General features: G+C 48.4%; 1 protein-coding gene across 1 annotated transcript; it reads left to right on the top strand.

Annotated features, from left to right (window-relative positions):
• The first annotated feature begins 293 nt into the window (after window positions 1-293).
• On the top strand, window positions 294-4,793 carry LOC108577774 (ejaculatory bulb-specific protein 3-like). The gene is made up of 3 exons (XM_017940977.1): window positions 294-502; window positions 3,889-4,078; window positions 4,433-4,793. Exons 1-3 carry the CDS (start codon window positions 455-457, stop codon window positions 4,576-4,578), a joined length of 384 nt encoding a protein of 127 aa, XP_017796466.1. The 5' UTR covers window positions 294-454; the 3' UTR covers window positions 4,579-4,793.
• The last annotated feature ends 13,366 nt before the right edge of the window (window positions 4,794-18,159 follow it).

Below are 18,159 nucleotides of genomic sequence, written 5' to 3'. Positions count from 1 at the left end.
GGAAGGATTGGAGAAAAGCGCGTCGTGGTCGGGAGAAAGAGGCCGAAAGATGGTAGTAAGAAAGCGTGGTGGCGCAGATCGGAGCGGTGTGCGAAAGAAAGCGCGGCGGCCGCGGAGGAAGTTCTAACGAGGAAGGGGAGAAAAGTGCAACCTGCATGGCGCACACTCACGCATGTCTCAGGCCTTCCCCTACCTTGTAACCAGCGGTACACAGCGAGGTGTTCGGAGACGGAGAACTGCCGGTATATATCATCACGTCGTCGGCCGCTACGCACACTTTCGTATTTATCGGGAGAAGAAGGGGAGGAAAGTCCACGGACGTACCTTCGGGCCAGTGCGTTCCGAGATTTCGCGGCGAGAGGACAACCGTTCCGTCTCATTCCCTGCCATTTCACTCTTTCTCTTCGGCTCGGCGTTTTTCTTCGCGCCCACGCTTCTCCGCTCGAAGAGTACCATGACACCAAGCGGATCGGAAACTCCCGACATGGCTTCGGCAATCAAGGTGAGTGAGTGACGAACGTGCAACAGGTAGGAGACACGCGCACCCTATGTACACGTACACGCTCTCGGTGATTTAAAGTTTCGCAGTATCCGGAGGGGTTCTCTCTCCCTGTCTCTCCCGCCGCTGTCTTTCTCCTCCCCTGTCCTATTTGCTACTCCAAGGGGTGATTGGACGCCGCGTATACGCCACACGCGAATTCGATACCCCGTGTCATCGACGGTGCGCCTTTTTCCGCTACCTCGAATATTTAGAGGACCACCGTCTGGGACGTCGATCCTTTCCGAGTCACGGACTTACGCTCGTAATCTGGTTCTCTTTGGATTTCAGTTTACCGTCTGCCTATCGACACCTTTGTCGCGTCTAGAAAAGATGGCATTTCTTGCCTCGCATTTCGCTTCCTCCTTTCGCCCCGTTGTTTAGAAGCAATTGCATCGGCTGTCACGGTAGACAGTTTCCTGTAATGCGATCGAAAGTGCCACTGTATTGTGATGCGGAGACCAGTTATATCTAGAGCGTAACCGTGTACCGTTCGGATTAACGTGTACGCGCGTTTCGCGAAACGATAAGAACACTTGGAAAAATCCGCGACAGCTCGGAAATCCTTGGAATATTAAAGAGCGAATAAACGTCGAGATGGTACGAGTTTCCGGTTATACGAGTATTTCCTCGGAGAAGAGGATATCGGCGAGACGTTCGTTTGTTCCTTGAAATTCTATGCAATTCGAAAGCAGAGTTGCACAGCCTGTGCAATCGATCCGATCTTGGTATTTTCATGTCCGTCAATTGCCGGAGAAGAAGTTATTAAATTACGGCACGTAGCACGAGTCTACGAGCGAACGATCGGAACGTGGAGCACCTTTATCGATGACGCGGCGTGCGGCTCGGCGTCGCGACGTTGTAACTCATGCGTGCCGCAATCGTACGTTTACGTACGTATAACTATGGCACAGAAACGACGGCTGCATGGAATAACAAGTCGTTTCGAAGGATACTTTTGCCGTTCGTTTACGACACAATAGCCGCGTGCACGGTGTGCATACCTGCCTACCATAGAAGAAGCATTGCGAAATTTCCATCGCGTTAGCGAAGAATTCGCGACGAGAGGAGAAAAGAGAGAGAGAAAGAAATAAGAGAAGAAGACGGTATTTAAGTTCTCGTTAATTCCCCGGCGTTCGTTCTATTTATTACATCGGCCGGTATTCTTCTCTCGCGTGTACTACGGCACATCGTAATCCACCGAAAGCGTTGTCGGTATCGAGCGGGAATCACGGAGCCGTGTAATTGTTGTCCGTCGGCTGCGACTCGATAACTAGGCGATTGTAAATTAATTTAATAAATACGAAACAGCGGGGCGTTCTGGCTGGCCGTATATAGACAATAAAGTATTATTTATTGTCGCGTGTGCGGGAGTAGAACGGCGGTACGTGCACCGCCGATAACTGTAACGGCACGAGTTTTCCAACGGCCGTACCAACCCCGTTTAAACGGTGAATTATCATTCATAGACTGTGACGATAATTAACGGACCATACGTAGGATCCACGTGGAATGCATGGCCGAGAGGAACCGTCAGCGTCTCCCTCGGACGTAATAACCCGGAACGTTATGGTTACTATCGTTACAGCCGACGCGACGTGACAGCAATAAAATCTATATCACACCCATTTGCCATTCAGCCTGGCCAATAATTCTTATAATCCACGTCGATTTGCGGAAGTAAGCGGTTTGCGTGCGCGTACCCGAGCCCGCATCCAATCCACAAATCATCCCCTAGCCTGTGTACATAGAGCATCGTGGTGATTTACCGAACCGTCGCGATTATTAGCATGTCCCCGTGGGAAAATCGAAACTCGCTATAGAGCCACTCCAAGAATTCGGCCGATTACACACCGGATACCCTGGGCGTGGATCGACGAAAAGTCGCGCGAGCTTATCCGGACCAACCATATCTAACGCTCCCCGAACTTTCAGAAAGTCGGATTTTCTCGTTTCACTTCGCTGCTCGAAACAGAGAGCTCTTCCTCTCTCTCGAAAGATCGCTTCAAGTTTACGTATCGAGGAGAAAAAATTGCAGGAATAACGCGTGATTTTTGAAACGCGTCCAAAGTATCCTCGAGGTTCGCGAGTAATTTAGGACGAGAGCACGGGGAGAGCCAGGGGCAGTTGGACGAATCAAAAGCTGGTTGGAGAGGGAGAGGAAAGAAAGGGAAGGACCACGTGTTCTGGATTGCGGCGCGAGTAGTTTAAAAACGAGCACGATCGTTAGAGGCGGTACATGGGGGATCGAGAGGTAAAGCCCGACGAAAATAATAAAAATCGAACTTCGATATATCAGTGACGGCGCGTGTCAAAAGAATGGAAAAAAGAGAGAGAGAGAGAGAGTGAGGAAGGGGATACGTCGCGCACACAGGACTCGGAATATTCCGCGAAAGTATGTTCATCCATCAGGTAGCTACGATTTAATAGGACCTATTGTATTTTCCTCGCGTTCGCTCGTTCGCTCCGTGCTTTTTCAAACGATGGACGAGCAATCGTTCGCTTCGAGAATAAATCTAAGATCGTTGGAAAAAAACACAGCGTGCGTTGCACACTACGTATACTATAATATTACACACAGGCATCAGAGACTCGAAGCTATAGATTCATCCACTTTCGCGATTTCAGAGATTCTCGATGGGTAAAGCGACTAATTTACACCTTCTTCCGCGACAGGGTAATTTTTCAAATTTCACTTTGCTCCGGTTCCCCTGTTTCCCTCACCGTCGCAGCTCCATAAAACAATTCTTCCCTCCTCTGTTTGTTCACGCGAGAACACACTTGGACAGAGTGAAAATTGTGGTGCGTGCACGGGATTGCAAACTGAGCAACACCCTTTGTGGAGTGGATTTGGTTGAAGAAAACTGTTGTCGAGGGTGGACACGGAACAAGTAATTTAAAAGGAAGCTCGTTAGTTAGTCGGCGTGTACAATGTATAACTGCAACGATACACGGAAGCGTGTCGAAGCGGGCCGTCGTGTCGGGCCAAGGGAAGCAAACAAACGGGGGTCCTAGGTACACGCATGTCATCGTTACTCACGGTGGTTGCTGTTTGTTTAGTTACGTTAGCTTTGGCGTGCTTCGCCCGGGCTGCGTTTAGCCGCTGTCTACAGTTAGCCTTTCCTTATCCCCTTTCGCAGTTTCACCCTATATTCCTGTGTTCCGACCTTTGCTGCTTTAATCCGTCACTTCCCTTCGCCTTCGCCTTTACGTTCAGCAATTTCCTTCCTCCTGGAAACCCGTTAGTACTCGGTAACGTCCTATCACGGTAAATATCGTTTATTCGTATCTTGGAAGAATCTTTGCTGCGATGTTTCTTTGTTTCTTGACCATTTCGAACGATGTTCTAGCTGTTGTTGATCACTTGCGTGCTACTTGTCTGCACGGTTATGGGAGAATCTGAAGAAGGACAGACTGGAAGATCGCGGGTCTCCGACGAGCAACTAAATATGGCCCTGAGCGACCAGCGTTACCTCAGGAGACAGCTCAAGTGCGCGCTGGGAGAGGCTCCCTGTGACCCGGTCGGAAGACGTTTAAAAAGTACGTGCACCGTCGTACCAAGTAAATCCATCGGCTGGTAAACCCGTGGACAGCGTACAAGAATAATAATAATACCCTATTCTGTCGCTCCTTTAATTTTCTCGTATTCGCGAACAAAGTGGAGAATCGGTAAAAAATGGAGGCATTTCGAGAGAAGGGATAAATTGGTCTTTGTCGAAGTTAACCCCATTTTGTGGTAAACTCCATGCTGTTCGGGACGGCGAGTCATCGAATTGCTTAGATCGAATTTATACGTGTATTTCGAGGGGGCCGCGTGTTTCCTCGAAGACTTTGCCGATAAATTTCTATAAAGTTACCGGCAGAATTCGATTTAACCCGGGCGTTGTTATCCAGGTTTAGCACCACTGGTTTTGAGAGGCTCCTGCCCGCAGTGTAGCCCGGAGGAAACACGACAGATCAAGAAGGTCCTTTCGCACATTCAGCGGACCTATCCTAAGGAGTGGTCGAAGATAGTGCAGCAGTATGCCGGAGTTTCTTAAGGCAGGGTATAATTGTGAGCAGCTGAGGGGAAAACAACGATGCTCCGGATAAAGATAGAGAGGGGAGAGAAAGAACGGAGAAGGGAGAAAGGAGGAGAGGAAGGATCTGCTTAGAATAGCTGTGCTAAACGATCGTACAAGTCTCTGGCACCGACGATTAAAATTCTTTTTCTTCGTGCATTCTGCAAAAGGTACCGAGTTCACTCTTTTATAACAGCACGCGTTATTTCAAACACCGTTAATCCTTCTTACTCTTTACCTACACGTTTACTCGCGCTCGGTATCGTTTATACATACACATACACGTACATGCATTTTATACATATCGAGATGATAATAACATATGCGTATGATATATAAAATAAAGTTTATTCTTCGAAATGCAAAATAGGATTACTTTCCATAAAAGAGGCTCGCGTTCTCTCGGTTTAAGCCTATGAATGGGGGAGCTCGGTATCGATCGTATTCACTCGTCTCTGTTTCCGATCGAATCTTATTCGCGGAACGAGCAGTTATATACCGAGAGAACCGAGAGTGAGTGGTTGTGTAAAAATGAAAAGGATCGGGAAGGGGAGTGAGAGAGAGAGCAAGGGGGAACGATCTGTGACGTCAGAAGCGAGGACAGTAATAATGTCGGATGCAAGTAGCGGGAAAGTAATAAGCCAGATTCAGATTTTATATTTTATTCTCGCGTCTCGACTGGTTTCAATTTCGCTGTATTACAATAGATACCTTTATTCCCGTAAACTATACGAGCAACTTTATACATCGAGGCGTTTTATAACGTGCCTGAACTCTCGTCGAAACTCTCGTTTCCAAGAATATTTCACCCAGGCTGGGTTTCCGCGTCGCGTCATGAGTCAACGCTACACGGAGTTTCACTTTCTACGAGGCGACCACGAACGTCCTCCTCTCGCCTCTGTCTCTTACGCAACAATCGTAACGTGCATTCTTCGAGGTGTGTCGCGTGGCTCGCATACGACATCGGAAGTATTCCAACGATGCGGGACAACGTATATCTGTGCCATCCGAAGACAACCCAGTTACGGTTCGCGTATTGTACGCGTGGAAAATGTAATTAACGGTTTATATCCCACTGTTATCGAGAGGTTAACGACAATCAACAAGTTGCTAATTACTCGGTACATAATTAACGGTGGTGCGTCCGGGGAACGGGGCAATTTACAAGAACTCGTCGTACAGATCGTTTCTCCAACCTTCAACCCGGCCAGATAATCTCTACACCGTCCCTGGTCCCGCGCAAAAATTCTTTCCTCTCCCGCTTCGTTTACATTCAATTTCGACGTCGACGATATTACCAGGTTGACAGGATTCGAACGAAATGAAATTACAGGCATTCCGGGACAGATTAGATTTCCATAGAAATACAAGACGACGAGGAATTTCCCCCCGCAATCCGCAATTTCTGCCGCGTTACGATTGTATCAGGTTCGCCGGCGGCACGTTCCTCGAGACGTAGGTCAAGGCCTTGTCGCCAATTTCCCCAGCCAGGATCAATCGAGGTGGTCGAACGAACGCGTGGTCGAACGATGTAGGTCGGATTAGTCGAATACCTAACATCGTCCGCACGTTCATATCGCCGTAGATAGAAAGTTGTTACCTCGGTGTGCATAGCGTACGATGACTCGATGCACGAAACGTCTAGATCTTAATTGAGCAACGCCCGTCGCGACCGTTTCACTTTTTCAAGCGAAATTCAAGCGAACCGAGGAAGGTTCGGCTGAAACACCTCGATAAGCAACGAACGATCCGTACTCGAGGAGATTATAGGTCGCTACGGTATATATACGACTGTACCAATCGGGACCCCGTCGGTTTCTCTCTTCTTGCAGGTTATTACCATCAGTAATATCGATTTCCACGAACGTTATAATTCGTTCCGCGGTGGAAATTTCAGCCGACCCGAGGAATACCTGGTGGAATTGGGTTAACTTACCTGGTTAATTTCTTCCGTGTATAGATATTCGTCAGCCTTCTATTTGCGTTAACAGGCTGTGTTGCTTTAGGCAATTATCGGCGAAAGCGGACCAAGAGGAAGAAGAATCAGAGGCGAACGAAGAAAGACAGGCGGAATGACAATGTGTGATTCACACGTTGGAAATCGCGCGATGTACATTTCGGCGAGCGTTTGTTCTTCTTGATTGACGCGCGATGATACACTTTCATTGGGGAGATACAAATATTGAATCACGTCGGAGGGAGCCGAGAATCAATGTTTGTTTTCTCGGTACCTCATAGATGACACTGAGCATATATGTAGATCGAATATGTATGTATATTCCTCTTCGAATTTATCGCTCATTCACCGCTCGACTTTGCTCGCGACTGCTAAAACAACTGGATGGATGGGCGAAGGGTAAGTACGCAAATAAGAGTTTACGCGAAAACTCCCCCAACAGCTCGCTTTTCGAGCAACGTGGAGGTAAAGCCGTATTTCAAAATGCAACGCGGAAATACGCGAGGAACGAAACTGTTGTTTGGAAAAATTGGAGAAATAACCGTAGAACGATACGGGTAAGGGTAGAGCTGTTCGGAACGGAAAAGAGGGCCGACGTTATCATAATAAAGCGATAAAAGGCTGATCTGTAGTATAATTTTACACGTACGTCCCGTGACATTGTGGAACATTTGTACGCGGCCGTGTAAACGTTCTCACCTTTTCGGAATAACGATACGAGCGGTGTTGGTATGCTTGGCGAGGAGCGTGTAGGGTCGCGCGGCTCTTTCGATCGCCACCTTCGGTCGCGGTAGAACGACTCTGCCCATCCTTCTTCCTCCAACTAAGTCCACGCCGTCGTTAAAATTGTTGCGCGAGCGACCCACGAGGTCCCTGACTTTTCTCGATACGCGCGGCTCATCTTGAGGGATCATCGTTCCACGGCTCTATCGACCACTCGCGCCGTGGAAGGCCAACTCGTTTCACCCGATGGAAAACAGATAAAAAGGCACCGTTAAGTTGGTATATACGGTATATAGGAGGTACCTGTATATATGTACGGTAGGAAGTGCAGACTGAAGAGCGGAAGGAGGAGAAGGTGGAGGAGAGAGCAGAAGTTTCGAAGGGAGGAAGTTTTCGACGAGAGGGAGACGTTATGGGACAAGAGTCCGACGCGAGTGATTTCTTGGGTCGGCGCGGAGTTGGCATTTTCGCACGTATCGAACTCGGCTGCATACACGACTCGCGCTTTCCTGGATATTTATGTACACACTGAGAGAAACAAGTTTCCGGCTGGCTCGTTGACGCTGCAAGTAGTAGAGGGAAGCTCTCCGTGATAAAATTCCCCTTTATACCGACATACATAGGTACCCGGTATCTGTGTACATAATGTACCGTTGCCCGATTGTATCCTCCGCGATGAGCACCGTTCGGAGGAATAACTTTCTCCGGGGTACGTGGACCATCGTAGTAGGATCGGACCAGCTTCTACACGGACAAGTAGATCGATAAAAGGAACGGATCGAGCGAGAAGAATCGTAACGTTAACGTGGCTATTTATGCGATACGCGCGGGCACGGCCAAGCATCGATTTCACGAGCAGAGCGATCGGAAAATATGGAACGTATTTAAATTTGGCCTCCGTGAAACGCCGCGCCGACAGGAATATCGAGAAGTGTATTCATTACTCGAGTATCGAACGGTGCTGCTGCTGTTGCTACTGCTCTATCGTCACTCAAATATAGTATTCATTTCGTAATCGACGACAGTGTCAATCATGGCTTTGCATATGCAAGCATTCTCTTATCCTGATTATACTAGATCCCATTAACAAAGAACGAATTCGGCCACGTAGAGGCGCGTTTGTTAACGGCACAGGGACAACCTAGGAGGAATTAAAAGCGGAATCGAGTCGAGTTGAAGGATAGGGGAGAGAAGGCTTTTTGAGAGGCTGATGGAAAGGGAGTGTTCGGCACACGGTCAGATAGAGATCGGTAATTGCGACAGACGAAAAGAAGCGAAAACAGGGAACGGAGTTAAAGGATAGAATGCTAACGAGCCTTAACAAACGAGATATCCTCTCACGTCCAATACGCTTCCGGCAACTCTTGCCTCACGAACGCGATTCTTCGCTTGCACAAACCTGTACAGGATGTTTCAGCAATCGAAGCAAACTGAAAAAAACGATCGGAAAGCTGCTAGGTTTTCGCGTTTGAACGATATTATTTCGTGGGCAAACGCAAGCCGTTCAGCGTGGCTGCTTTCCTACCTTTTGTTCGTCTAATTCACCTTTCGAGCCACGCTACTGTACTTTTCAGTCAGCCTGTATTACAAGTCCCGATTATGTGGCTGGTTTCGACACGTGGTGAGGGGAGCGCGCCTGCGACAGAGGCAAAGAGAGCACGAGACCGTGAGAGGGAGGAAGGAAGGGAGAGAGAGAGAGCGAGGAGAAGGGAAGACAGAGACGGGAGGAGGAGGGTAGCCCGGCTTGAAAAGGCTTAATGAAAGTTGCCTGTTGCTCGTACAAATCGTCGTGTCAACGGAGAAAATCTCCATTCCCCACTCTTTGCCCCGACCTATAGCGAACGAGCGGCCTTTCACGTGATAGCCGCTCGTAACGCCGGATCAATTCCGTCCCGTACTACTCGTTCCTACGCGACTCGCTCCTAATTACCAGGGTATTTTCGTTGCGGTGTTGCGGTCGTGCATACGCGCCACCATGATAAACGCGTAATCAGTTTACAAAGTGAATACGCTCAACCAATTCCGTAGTCTGTAGATTCTCAGCGGGGAGAGATTTTTTTAAATATCGTTTGTCGTACGAAAAAATCGTGTTAAACCAGATATTTTCGGGTGGAAATAAACGTTCTACTCGGACGGACGTTAAATCTTGCGAAGGATTATGTCCTCTGCAGGACTGGTTGATATTCTTGAATGGCGAGCTCTCGGCTTCAGACCGACTTTGTGCCGTATTACTGGTAACGTGACTGCGGTATAAGCTGGTCTCCGGTGAGTACGCCAGCTTTGGCACAAGTTTCTATCGGAGACAGCGGGGAACTTTGTGGACTTTTGGAAAATAGGAGGGGCACCCCTCAATAACGCGATAATTGTGTAGCGTCTTTGTACGCGTCGCGGTGAAATCTGTTCAGCCATAGTGTCAACGTTCATCCGAGTAACCAGGGATTGAAATAATCACGATTTCTCCACCATTCCCCCTTTATTCCTGGAACTTTTTTTCGAATTTTCCTTTGAAAATGTAAATTTGAATCTGAATAATTTAAATTTAAATTTGCAATCCTACGAAATAAACGTGGAAAAATGAGTGAAATGGCGAGAAGGTTACGCGAAGGGAGGTTTTTCTATTTCGAGAAGGACGTAACATCGCGAGATTCGTTAATTAACGTGGAATAGTTCGATTGAAAATTCACGATAATGTCTCCCTTACAACAAGTTTTCCATTTAATTGCTATGCTAAAGTTACGCTAATGGACGTGGTTGAAGGGGATTAAGCATGGGAAACCGAATCGTCTGTGCCGGTGGTGACGTGCAGCGGCGAATCTTTCGGTGATTTTCGATAACGACGGCCACGGTTCTGATGGACTTCCGGAAGCGTGTCGTATCTCTCAATAATGCAGTAAACACAAAGACATTCCTGTCCGTTGGACAGGCGCCGTTTATGTATACATAACACATTCTTTGGTGGTAAGCGTGGTTATGCGCGCGGACCAACTCGCCCCTCTTGCTACCTCTTCGAACGCAAACGGACGGGGTAGTAGACACGGTCGGTGCTTCTATGTGTACGAACGCCAGGAATCCAGCGGCGGAGGGAACGAGAACGCGAGAGAATAGGCTTGGTAGACGGAGAAAGAGCGAGAAGGAAGGGTAGAGAGAGCGAACGGCAGAGGGGGAGGGCAGCTGGACCGACAGGGACGTTGAGGGATGAAGAGGAACGGAGACGAGCGTGGTTGGGGGTGGAGGACGGCGAATGGCGAACAGAGGGTGAAAGAGAAAGGAAGGTAAAGAGAGGGAAGAAAAGGCAGAGAAACGGGGTGAGGTAGGAAGCGAGAGGGTAGGAGAGAATGAAAGGGGGAGGAAGAAAAAGAGACGCAAAGGAGGAGAATGGATAGAGACGGAGGGATTGGTTTATATGGCAGATACATAGCACGGCTTGCGGAGGGCACAAGTTAGTGTCTACATATATACGCGAGAGATCGATAGAGGACAGAATCCCGGGACATCCCCAGCGATCCTGTTCTCTTATTCTTGCAAGAAGCATCCTCGGTTAGCCTACGTCGTCGTGCCTTCGTTGCATGTCCCCGCTTTGCATTAATGCGAGACTAGTAAGCGAGTGAGTGAGGGGAGGGAGGAGTTGAGAAGGTGTAGAAGGAGGAGGAGGTGGGTTAGCTGGCCAAGAAGAGGCGGCTGGACCAACGAGCATTATCCGGTATACATTACGCGTTCGGCGGACGTAGGGCAACTTTCTTTCTCGGGTCCCTCGACTCCTCTCTCTCTGGGTATCCGACGAGGTGAAATTACCACGGGGGCGGACTCGATTCCACGGGGTGAACGGCGAAATCGCGTCGAAGGGCAGATCTCTGGCGCGCTACGTCTTCTATTGTCGTTGAACCGAGCGGAGTCACGGAAATAAAGATTTCTTTCAAACTCACGATGAAATCCTGGTTGTACGTAGTATACGTTGTCGTCCCTATCCGGAGGAAAGACCCTATCGTTTAATCGTTACATTCCCTTTTGTAGACGTGGTTGCGCGCGCGCGCCCGCGTCGACTTGTTCGTAAAGTTTTACAGTCCGGTAGTTTTCTCCGCGCGACACACAGACAGACAGGGACCGTAGTAACTAAGCTGCTCTGAGAGTAGCGGGAAGAGCATATCTTTTAATTTAGCGAGAAGCAGAGTTGTCTGTTGGCGAGCACAGAGGTAAGGGATGGGAAATTTCGATCCAACAACGAGTCACCATTATCGTCACCTATGCTTCCCCGAGGCAAGATTTCCGCGCAAGATGTGCGCCAGCCTGATTGCATTATACCCGTATTAGATTATGCCATACGGTAGTCTTCGAAATGTCAAAATGAGTTAGAGTTAGAGAGAGAGAGATGAGTTGGGCTGGTGGAATGTGCGCGTGCATTATTCCAACTAGATTGCATTATCGCAGGAGAAGTAAAACTGGCCGTCTCTCGCGCGTCTTCGACGAATTACTAACTGAGGTGTAATTATCGAGAAGAATGAGCCGCGTCGTCACGTATCAGTCGAGACGCATCGCGCCCGGGAACATTCATCCCCCATCTTCCGAGAGTTGCAGTAACGAGGTTACAAGGATCGAGAGATGGGAGGAAGTAGAGAAGGTCGGGGGTTCCTTCCTTGCTCCTGTCGAAAGGATCATATTACTCGGCGCGACGTGGCGAGGGATCTCCTACTGTGCAATTTCCCCGTCCTTGGTATTCACGGCTAATAATCGTCGTGACAATCCCATTGTTAGATCTTCATACATATATACCGGTGGTGATCCTTGGTGCCGCTGCCAAATTCCCAAATACTCCGTGTTAGCTCAAGATTCTCTCTGCATACCTGCGCGACGTTTCCTCACGCACCACACCATTACAAAACACAATACACACGTATAATTATCGAAACAGCTAGCAATGTTCACGTTCCCCTAAGAATCCAAGTATATTTTCCCCTACTTGATCGAACGCATACCTACTTGGTCGAGGGTGCATTACAGGGGTCTTTCTCGGTATCAGGATATAGCCTGTTTACTTACTCTCTGGTCTCTCGTTAAAATGGGTTACGACTTGGGAATTTTATTTTCCCTCTGTTCCTTCCTGTACACGCCAATTCTCTGTACCCCTTCGTTTTGACAGAACCATTTTCGAGACGTACACGTCGGTTCGGCGACGTAGTTTAAAAAATCCGCTCGATCTGAGTGCCGTAAGGCCGCTGGGAATCCAGGTTACAAGGGAAACTGTGCGTTATTTTCTTGAGGGAGTATGTATGTGGAAATCGAACCGTCGCGTTGCGTCGGGACACGATATCGCGTTGTAAAGAGAGAGAGAGAGAGAGAGAGAGAAAGCTCGCGTTCCATATGTATATGTATACGCGGGTATAACGTAAACGATAGACTCAGGAAACAGCCGATCGAACCTCCGGGAAGGAACCATTCTACCCAGCCCCGAAATAACCGGTACGTTCGCAGTTGCTTAGGGTAGGGCTGCTCTCCGGGTAGGAATCTTTCGCATCGCCCCTCTTCCAACGCCCGTTGTTGCGTCGCAAAATTTCCCCGGAATTCCACACTATGCTGACTTCATGCATTTTTATGCGCTCCAATCGGTATAATTGTCCTTCTCCGTGGTGGCTCGTTCGCTCGTAACGACTAAAGGAGCAGACAAAATGGAAATTCACGGGTTTTCAAATAGTCGTCGTAGGTTCAAACACCCGTCTCTGCTAACGGATACTTTTTCGCGGATGTCTCGACGGATCAATGCCGTGGTATTTGTACACGTACGTACGTGTCTCGAGAGTGTACACCCTCGAAAGCAACGCTCTAACAGAGCTGGCGAGCGGCTTGACCAATTTCGTGAATGGCACCGATTCATGCGTCCAGTCTTAAGTGGCTCCTTTCTTGAATTTTTTCTCTGTCACGGTAATTGCGCAGGCCGTACAAGCGCCTCTTCCGACGACCATTCAACAGCATTTAAGCGGACTACCCTGCAATAGGCCGGCCCGTAATAAACTGTAACATCATTTGGCCACAAATATCGTCAAGTGCCATCCCCTTAACCGTCTTGCACGTTTATTTATCGCAGTGTGCGCACCTTTTGTTTCATTCGAAACGTCGATGTCGCGCCGCTCGCATCTTCTCTTTCGTTCATTAACATTTTTATTTAATTGAAGCTTTTACTAAGGGACGGGAAAGGGAAGGCCGCCGAGAAGGGAATATGAACGATATTTCAACGTCGGGAAGAGTAATTGTTCGGAACGTCTTGGATTCCGGTGAACAAACAGCGAGGCTCGATGAAAATCGGAACGTGGAAAAACCAAGATATTCCCATTAGGTCGGCTGCGAGGTCCGATTTTCCATTTTCCACGGTGACACTCGCATCCTCGGATGGCACCTCGAATATCCTCGTATATTCTCTCCAGTCCGTTGCCGCGACATTTCCAAGTTATACTTGCAAAGTCATTGCACGGGGCGTTGTCGTGCTCGTCGACGTCGTCGTCCTCCTCGTCCTCGTCGACGACGTAGTCGTTTCTGCTGTTCCCGTCTGGAGGCAATGTTAATCTACGGAGCTTTGGGCTGCGCGCAAGTGAATTTCATAGATTGTACCAGAGGACGATTGCCACGCCGGTACATACAATAAAGTTACCCCGCTGCAATTACAAGCCCGAAACTTTCCTGAGAAACCGAAGCTGCTTATTGGAAGACTAATATAGTTAGCTCTATTCACGGGCGGCCGTTAAGCCATGATAACTACGTTATTACGTGTTGGGAAATGTGAAAGTTGCACGGTCATCGGTGAATCGGGGAGAAAGAGCGAGGAAAGAGCGAGAAAGCTGGCGACGGCGTTAATATATGTGATTGAAATTTTTAATTAACAAGGACGAAAATTGTGTTCGCGGTGAAAAGCACCGCGCGCGCGACACACGAAGGATTTCTCTCGGCGATTGGGAACGCGGCGAGTGGCGCGCGTCTAGGGAAACAACGACAAGCGACAGCTCCGGTGGTCCCGCTGGACTGCTTGGAAATGCTCGTCTGAAGGATTTCTCGTCTACCGTTGCTCGTATCGAAAGAAATTTTCGTGTACCAATAACCTTGATAGGTATCGGGGAAAAAGCGGAACGACTGGCTGGCTTGCTCGCTGGCTGACTGGTTGGTTGGCGGCCTGGCTGGCAAGCTGACTGACTGGATGGTGCTAAGAGCAGCCTCGAAACAGACCGGCATTACGGGTCTTCGAATATTAATCCAGTACCGTTGGAATGCATTATTCTCTTTTTACCCTCGATGCCGCGTTCTGCGTTATTTTTATTTTTAATAAACATGACCGCCAGAGATTTGCTCACGAGCTATGATGCGGAGAGACATTTTCTTGATTAAAACCATCGATCTCGCTGGGATTACGGACACGTACTTCCGGAAATGAACGCGTACGTACCCCTGGCTGCAGACGAGGAGAAGGCGGGGCAGGCGCGTGTGTGTCTAAACGCATCTCTTCTCGTTAACGCGTATATTTACATTAATTAGCCATATCTATCGATTCGAGGAAAATACGCGGTAGTGCGAGACGAGCATACTTCGCTGTGAGCGGAGCTCTCGTGTTCATCTCCGGACGGAGCAATTACAGCTACATTAACGCAGATTAACGCTCGATTATAACGCGAGACGCGACAAAAAATTTTAATTGCTCGTGTTACATACGGATCGGTTGTTCGTAAGGTGCAACGGGAACAAAGCGTATCGCCGGGACCCGCTTTGAAGCGAAACTCGCATGTATCACGAGGGCGTTCATTAAAACGACGGAAACGATCGTTCGGTCCGTTTTTAATACTTCCTCCGAGGAACCGAGGAGAAACACACCTTCCGCGCGGTCCAGTTTAATATTAATGCGGACGAAATTGGAATACTAATTAGTATTCAGCCGAGGGAGATGGTTCGCGGTAGCGGGAGTTTCACCGAGTGTCGCTCTCTTAAAACGAGACAGGTCGCGATTCGAGAGGAGGCGGAGAGGAAGGGGGCGGGTCTCGTGTCTGTCGCGTCTAAGGAAACTGAACGCTTGCGGGAAATTACTCGTAAAATGGGTGGCGGGAAACGTGGAAACGTTCGTACTTACGTTTTACGGTTTCCTCTCCGTGGATTCATCCGTGCAAACGCGATGTCCGTAAACACGCCGGATCTCGCCTTTCCATCGGGCTTAGCCTGCCCGCGTTTAATCTCAAACATGACTGGATGTATGATGTGTATCGACATCGGGCCAAGTCGATCGAGCGACCTCCTACCGTCTCACGTTTACCCGTAAACACCCTGACTCTCGGTTACACCGATAATTTTCCTCCGTTTTTTACACCTTTTGCGTACATCGTCCCTCTATTTCGACGCGTTCGCGGTTTCCTGGGATCGCACCACCCCTACGAACACGTTAAATTGTTTCAGACTCGTTTGCCCGAGCGTCCGTGGTGGTCGTTAATTATCAACCGGGACGAGCAAACGTCACGTTAACGACGCTCCTTTTTTCGCAACGCTTTTCCCAAACCGTACTACGTACGTATTACTTTAATCTTATCCCGTGGACCAAAAGTGGATGCACCGAAGTCAATCAGCCGATCCAGGCGTCCTCGTGAATAAGAAACGCGTCATTTAACAAAATACACCGTGCATATATGTATGTATATACTTTGCCGGCGTACAGAGACATGGGCATGCGGATTCACGTAGTGGACAGCGTAATACGTGTGGTGGGAGAGATAAGCCGGTGAAAATACGCGGAGTCACGTATTTTATGAAATATACGTAAACGTTTGCCCGCTGTGTGCGTGTATGTGTACCTGCACGAGTATGTACGTAGCTGCGCACGCGAGCCCAAGAGCTCCGAAGTTTCAACGGCATTAGTGCGTCGCGTGTACGATAAACGAATTTTCCGGCGAGATACACCGAAGAAACGGATGAACGATCCTCTCGTGTCAAAGGATGCGCCACGGGGGGTCGAGAGTCGTCTGCACTTTGCCTGCTGCGATAACCTCCGCTTATTTAGACAGGCTCCAGTCGAGAGTCGCGACGTCTTGAAATTTGGAAACGTCGCGGCTCGGTCGATGCAGCTCTCGTCGCGGTGACGCTAAGCCACTACGTACTGTACCTACCTCCGAATCTGCAAACAAACGTTTACCGGGTTTCTCCTTTTTCCATCCTACTTCCCACGTGTACGCCACCGAGCAAATTAAATATCGCGTTTGGTGTCGTTCATCGCCAGACGTAAATTTCTCTGACTAATACGTTGTCTCTATTACACTTGCTCTGTTCACGCGGAGCGATGGTGGTTGCAGGTTGCGTGAATTTATGTGTAACGTCACTGGTTTATTCTCGACGTCATGAACCAGGTTTATTTGTAGTCTTGCTGAGGTAAAGATGATGTTGTTTGTTGATAATAAAATAGTGAGAGTTGCGTCTGTCAGCTCCAGACCAATTTTCCAACATACCTCGTCCATGTAACATAATTTGCATAAGTGATTGTAGAGAAAAATTTTCAAAAAATCTCTAATGTAGAGGACTAATAATATCAGTTGGAAAATAAAATAGGAATGCAGTCAGATTGCCATTCAACCCTTCGAGAACGATAGACTCATATAGGCGTTGACAACAACACTATATTTGAGAAAATCTAATTTCGATGTAATTTAATTAAAAAGAAAAAAACAAACTGAAATAGTGACTACGTCCGCAAAGGGTTAAAAGAACAGGGTCTATCTTCAAACTGACAAACAGAGAGGGAAGTTGTTTTTGACTCCGTATGGAATGCGATGTAATTCGTACGTTTCCATAAATTGTACCAAGTGGTTATCTTGGCTTAATACGTCTATCTTGTTAATTGAATTCTCAACGTAGTTCTTAATTTGTGTGAAACCTCGTTTATACGTCTCTATCGACGGACGAATCGCGGAGGTTACGGAGCAATGCTCCAAACCGTGCTGACGGTTGTCAACTGCTCGTCGCCGAGGTTATCGAACTTTCGACGTTTTCTTCTCCAAACGTTGAACGCACGCTGTGACGGCGAGCGAGCGACCGTCCGTTTGGAGTAGACGTTCTGAAAACCTCGAGAGGTCCGTCCAACGGCGGCGATTCGATAAACAAAAACCACAGCGTTCGACCGTTACCATTTTACAATGCTGCCTGCGAGAAAACCGGAGAAAATAATTGAGTTTTCGTTGGGATGCAACAGTAATGTCGTAATCGTGTTACAACCGTTGTCGTCCAACGGCGGCGATTCGATAAACAAAAACCACAGCGTTCGACCGTTACCATTTTACAATGCCAAGTTTTCGTTGGGATGCAACAGTAATGTCGTAATCGTGTTACAACCGTTGAGTTTCACGCTCATGCGTCGAGGAACGCGATGCTCTCTCTTTTTTCCATCCTCGACACAAAGCGTGTCCCACACGGGAAGGGAAAGGGAAAGAAAATATTCGAGGCTTTATATCGAACCCGTTATTAGCCCCCTTTCCCTCTCTCTCTCTCTCAATGTGGCGAGCGTAACAATGAAGTGGCAGTAAAGTTTGCAGATAGCTCCCCCCCTCCGTAACGTAAAACGATATCTATTACACCACAAACAGTTTCTGCGACTAAGTTTTAACTAGCTCTATACTTTGCTGTATATACTATTACTTTATCACCGTTCGAACATTTCTATCGACCATTATTTCTCAAGTTCTGCCCTGGTGCGCTGCTACTCCGATATAATTCCAACTCGGATATAATGCAGCCTCCGATATATTATCGACGATTACGGTATTAAGCTCGAGGCCTTTGGATCGAGCCGGTTTTCCGAATCATTTCCGCGACGCGACGCTCGGAAACGCGCGGCGGAGAAAGAGAAAGGGAGGGAGAGAGAGAGAGAGAGAGAG

The sequence above is a fragment of the Habropoda laboriosa genome, unplaced genomic scaffold (genome assembly GCF_001263275.1).
Source record: "Habropoda laboriosa isolate 0110345459 unplaced genomic scaffold, ASM126327v1 scaffold816, whole genome shotgun sequence".
NCBI classification, from domain to species: Eukaryota; Metazoa; Arthropoda; class Insecta; order Hymenoptera; family Apidae; genus Habropoda; species Habropoda laboriosa.
The sequence above is the reverse complement of the archived record's forward strand: the minus strand, read 5'-3'. Positions and strand labels throughout refer to the sequence as shown.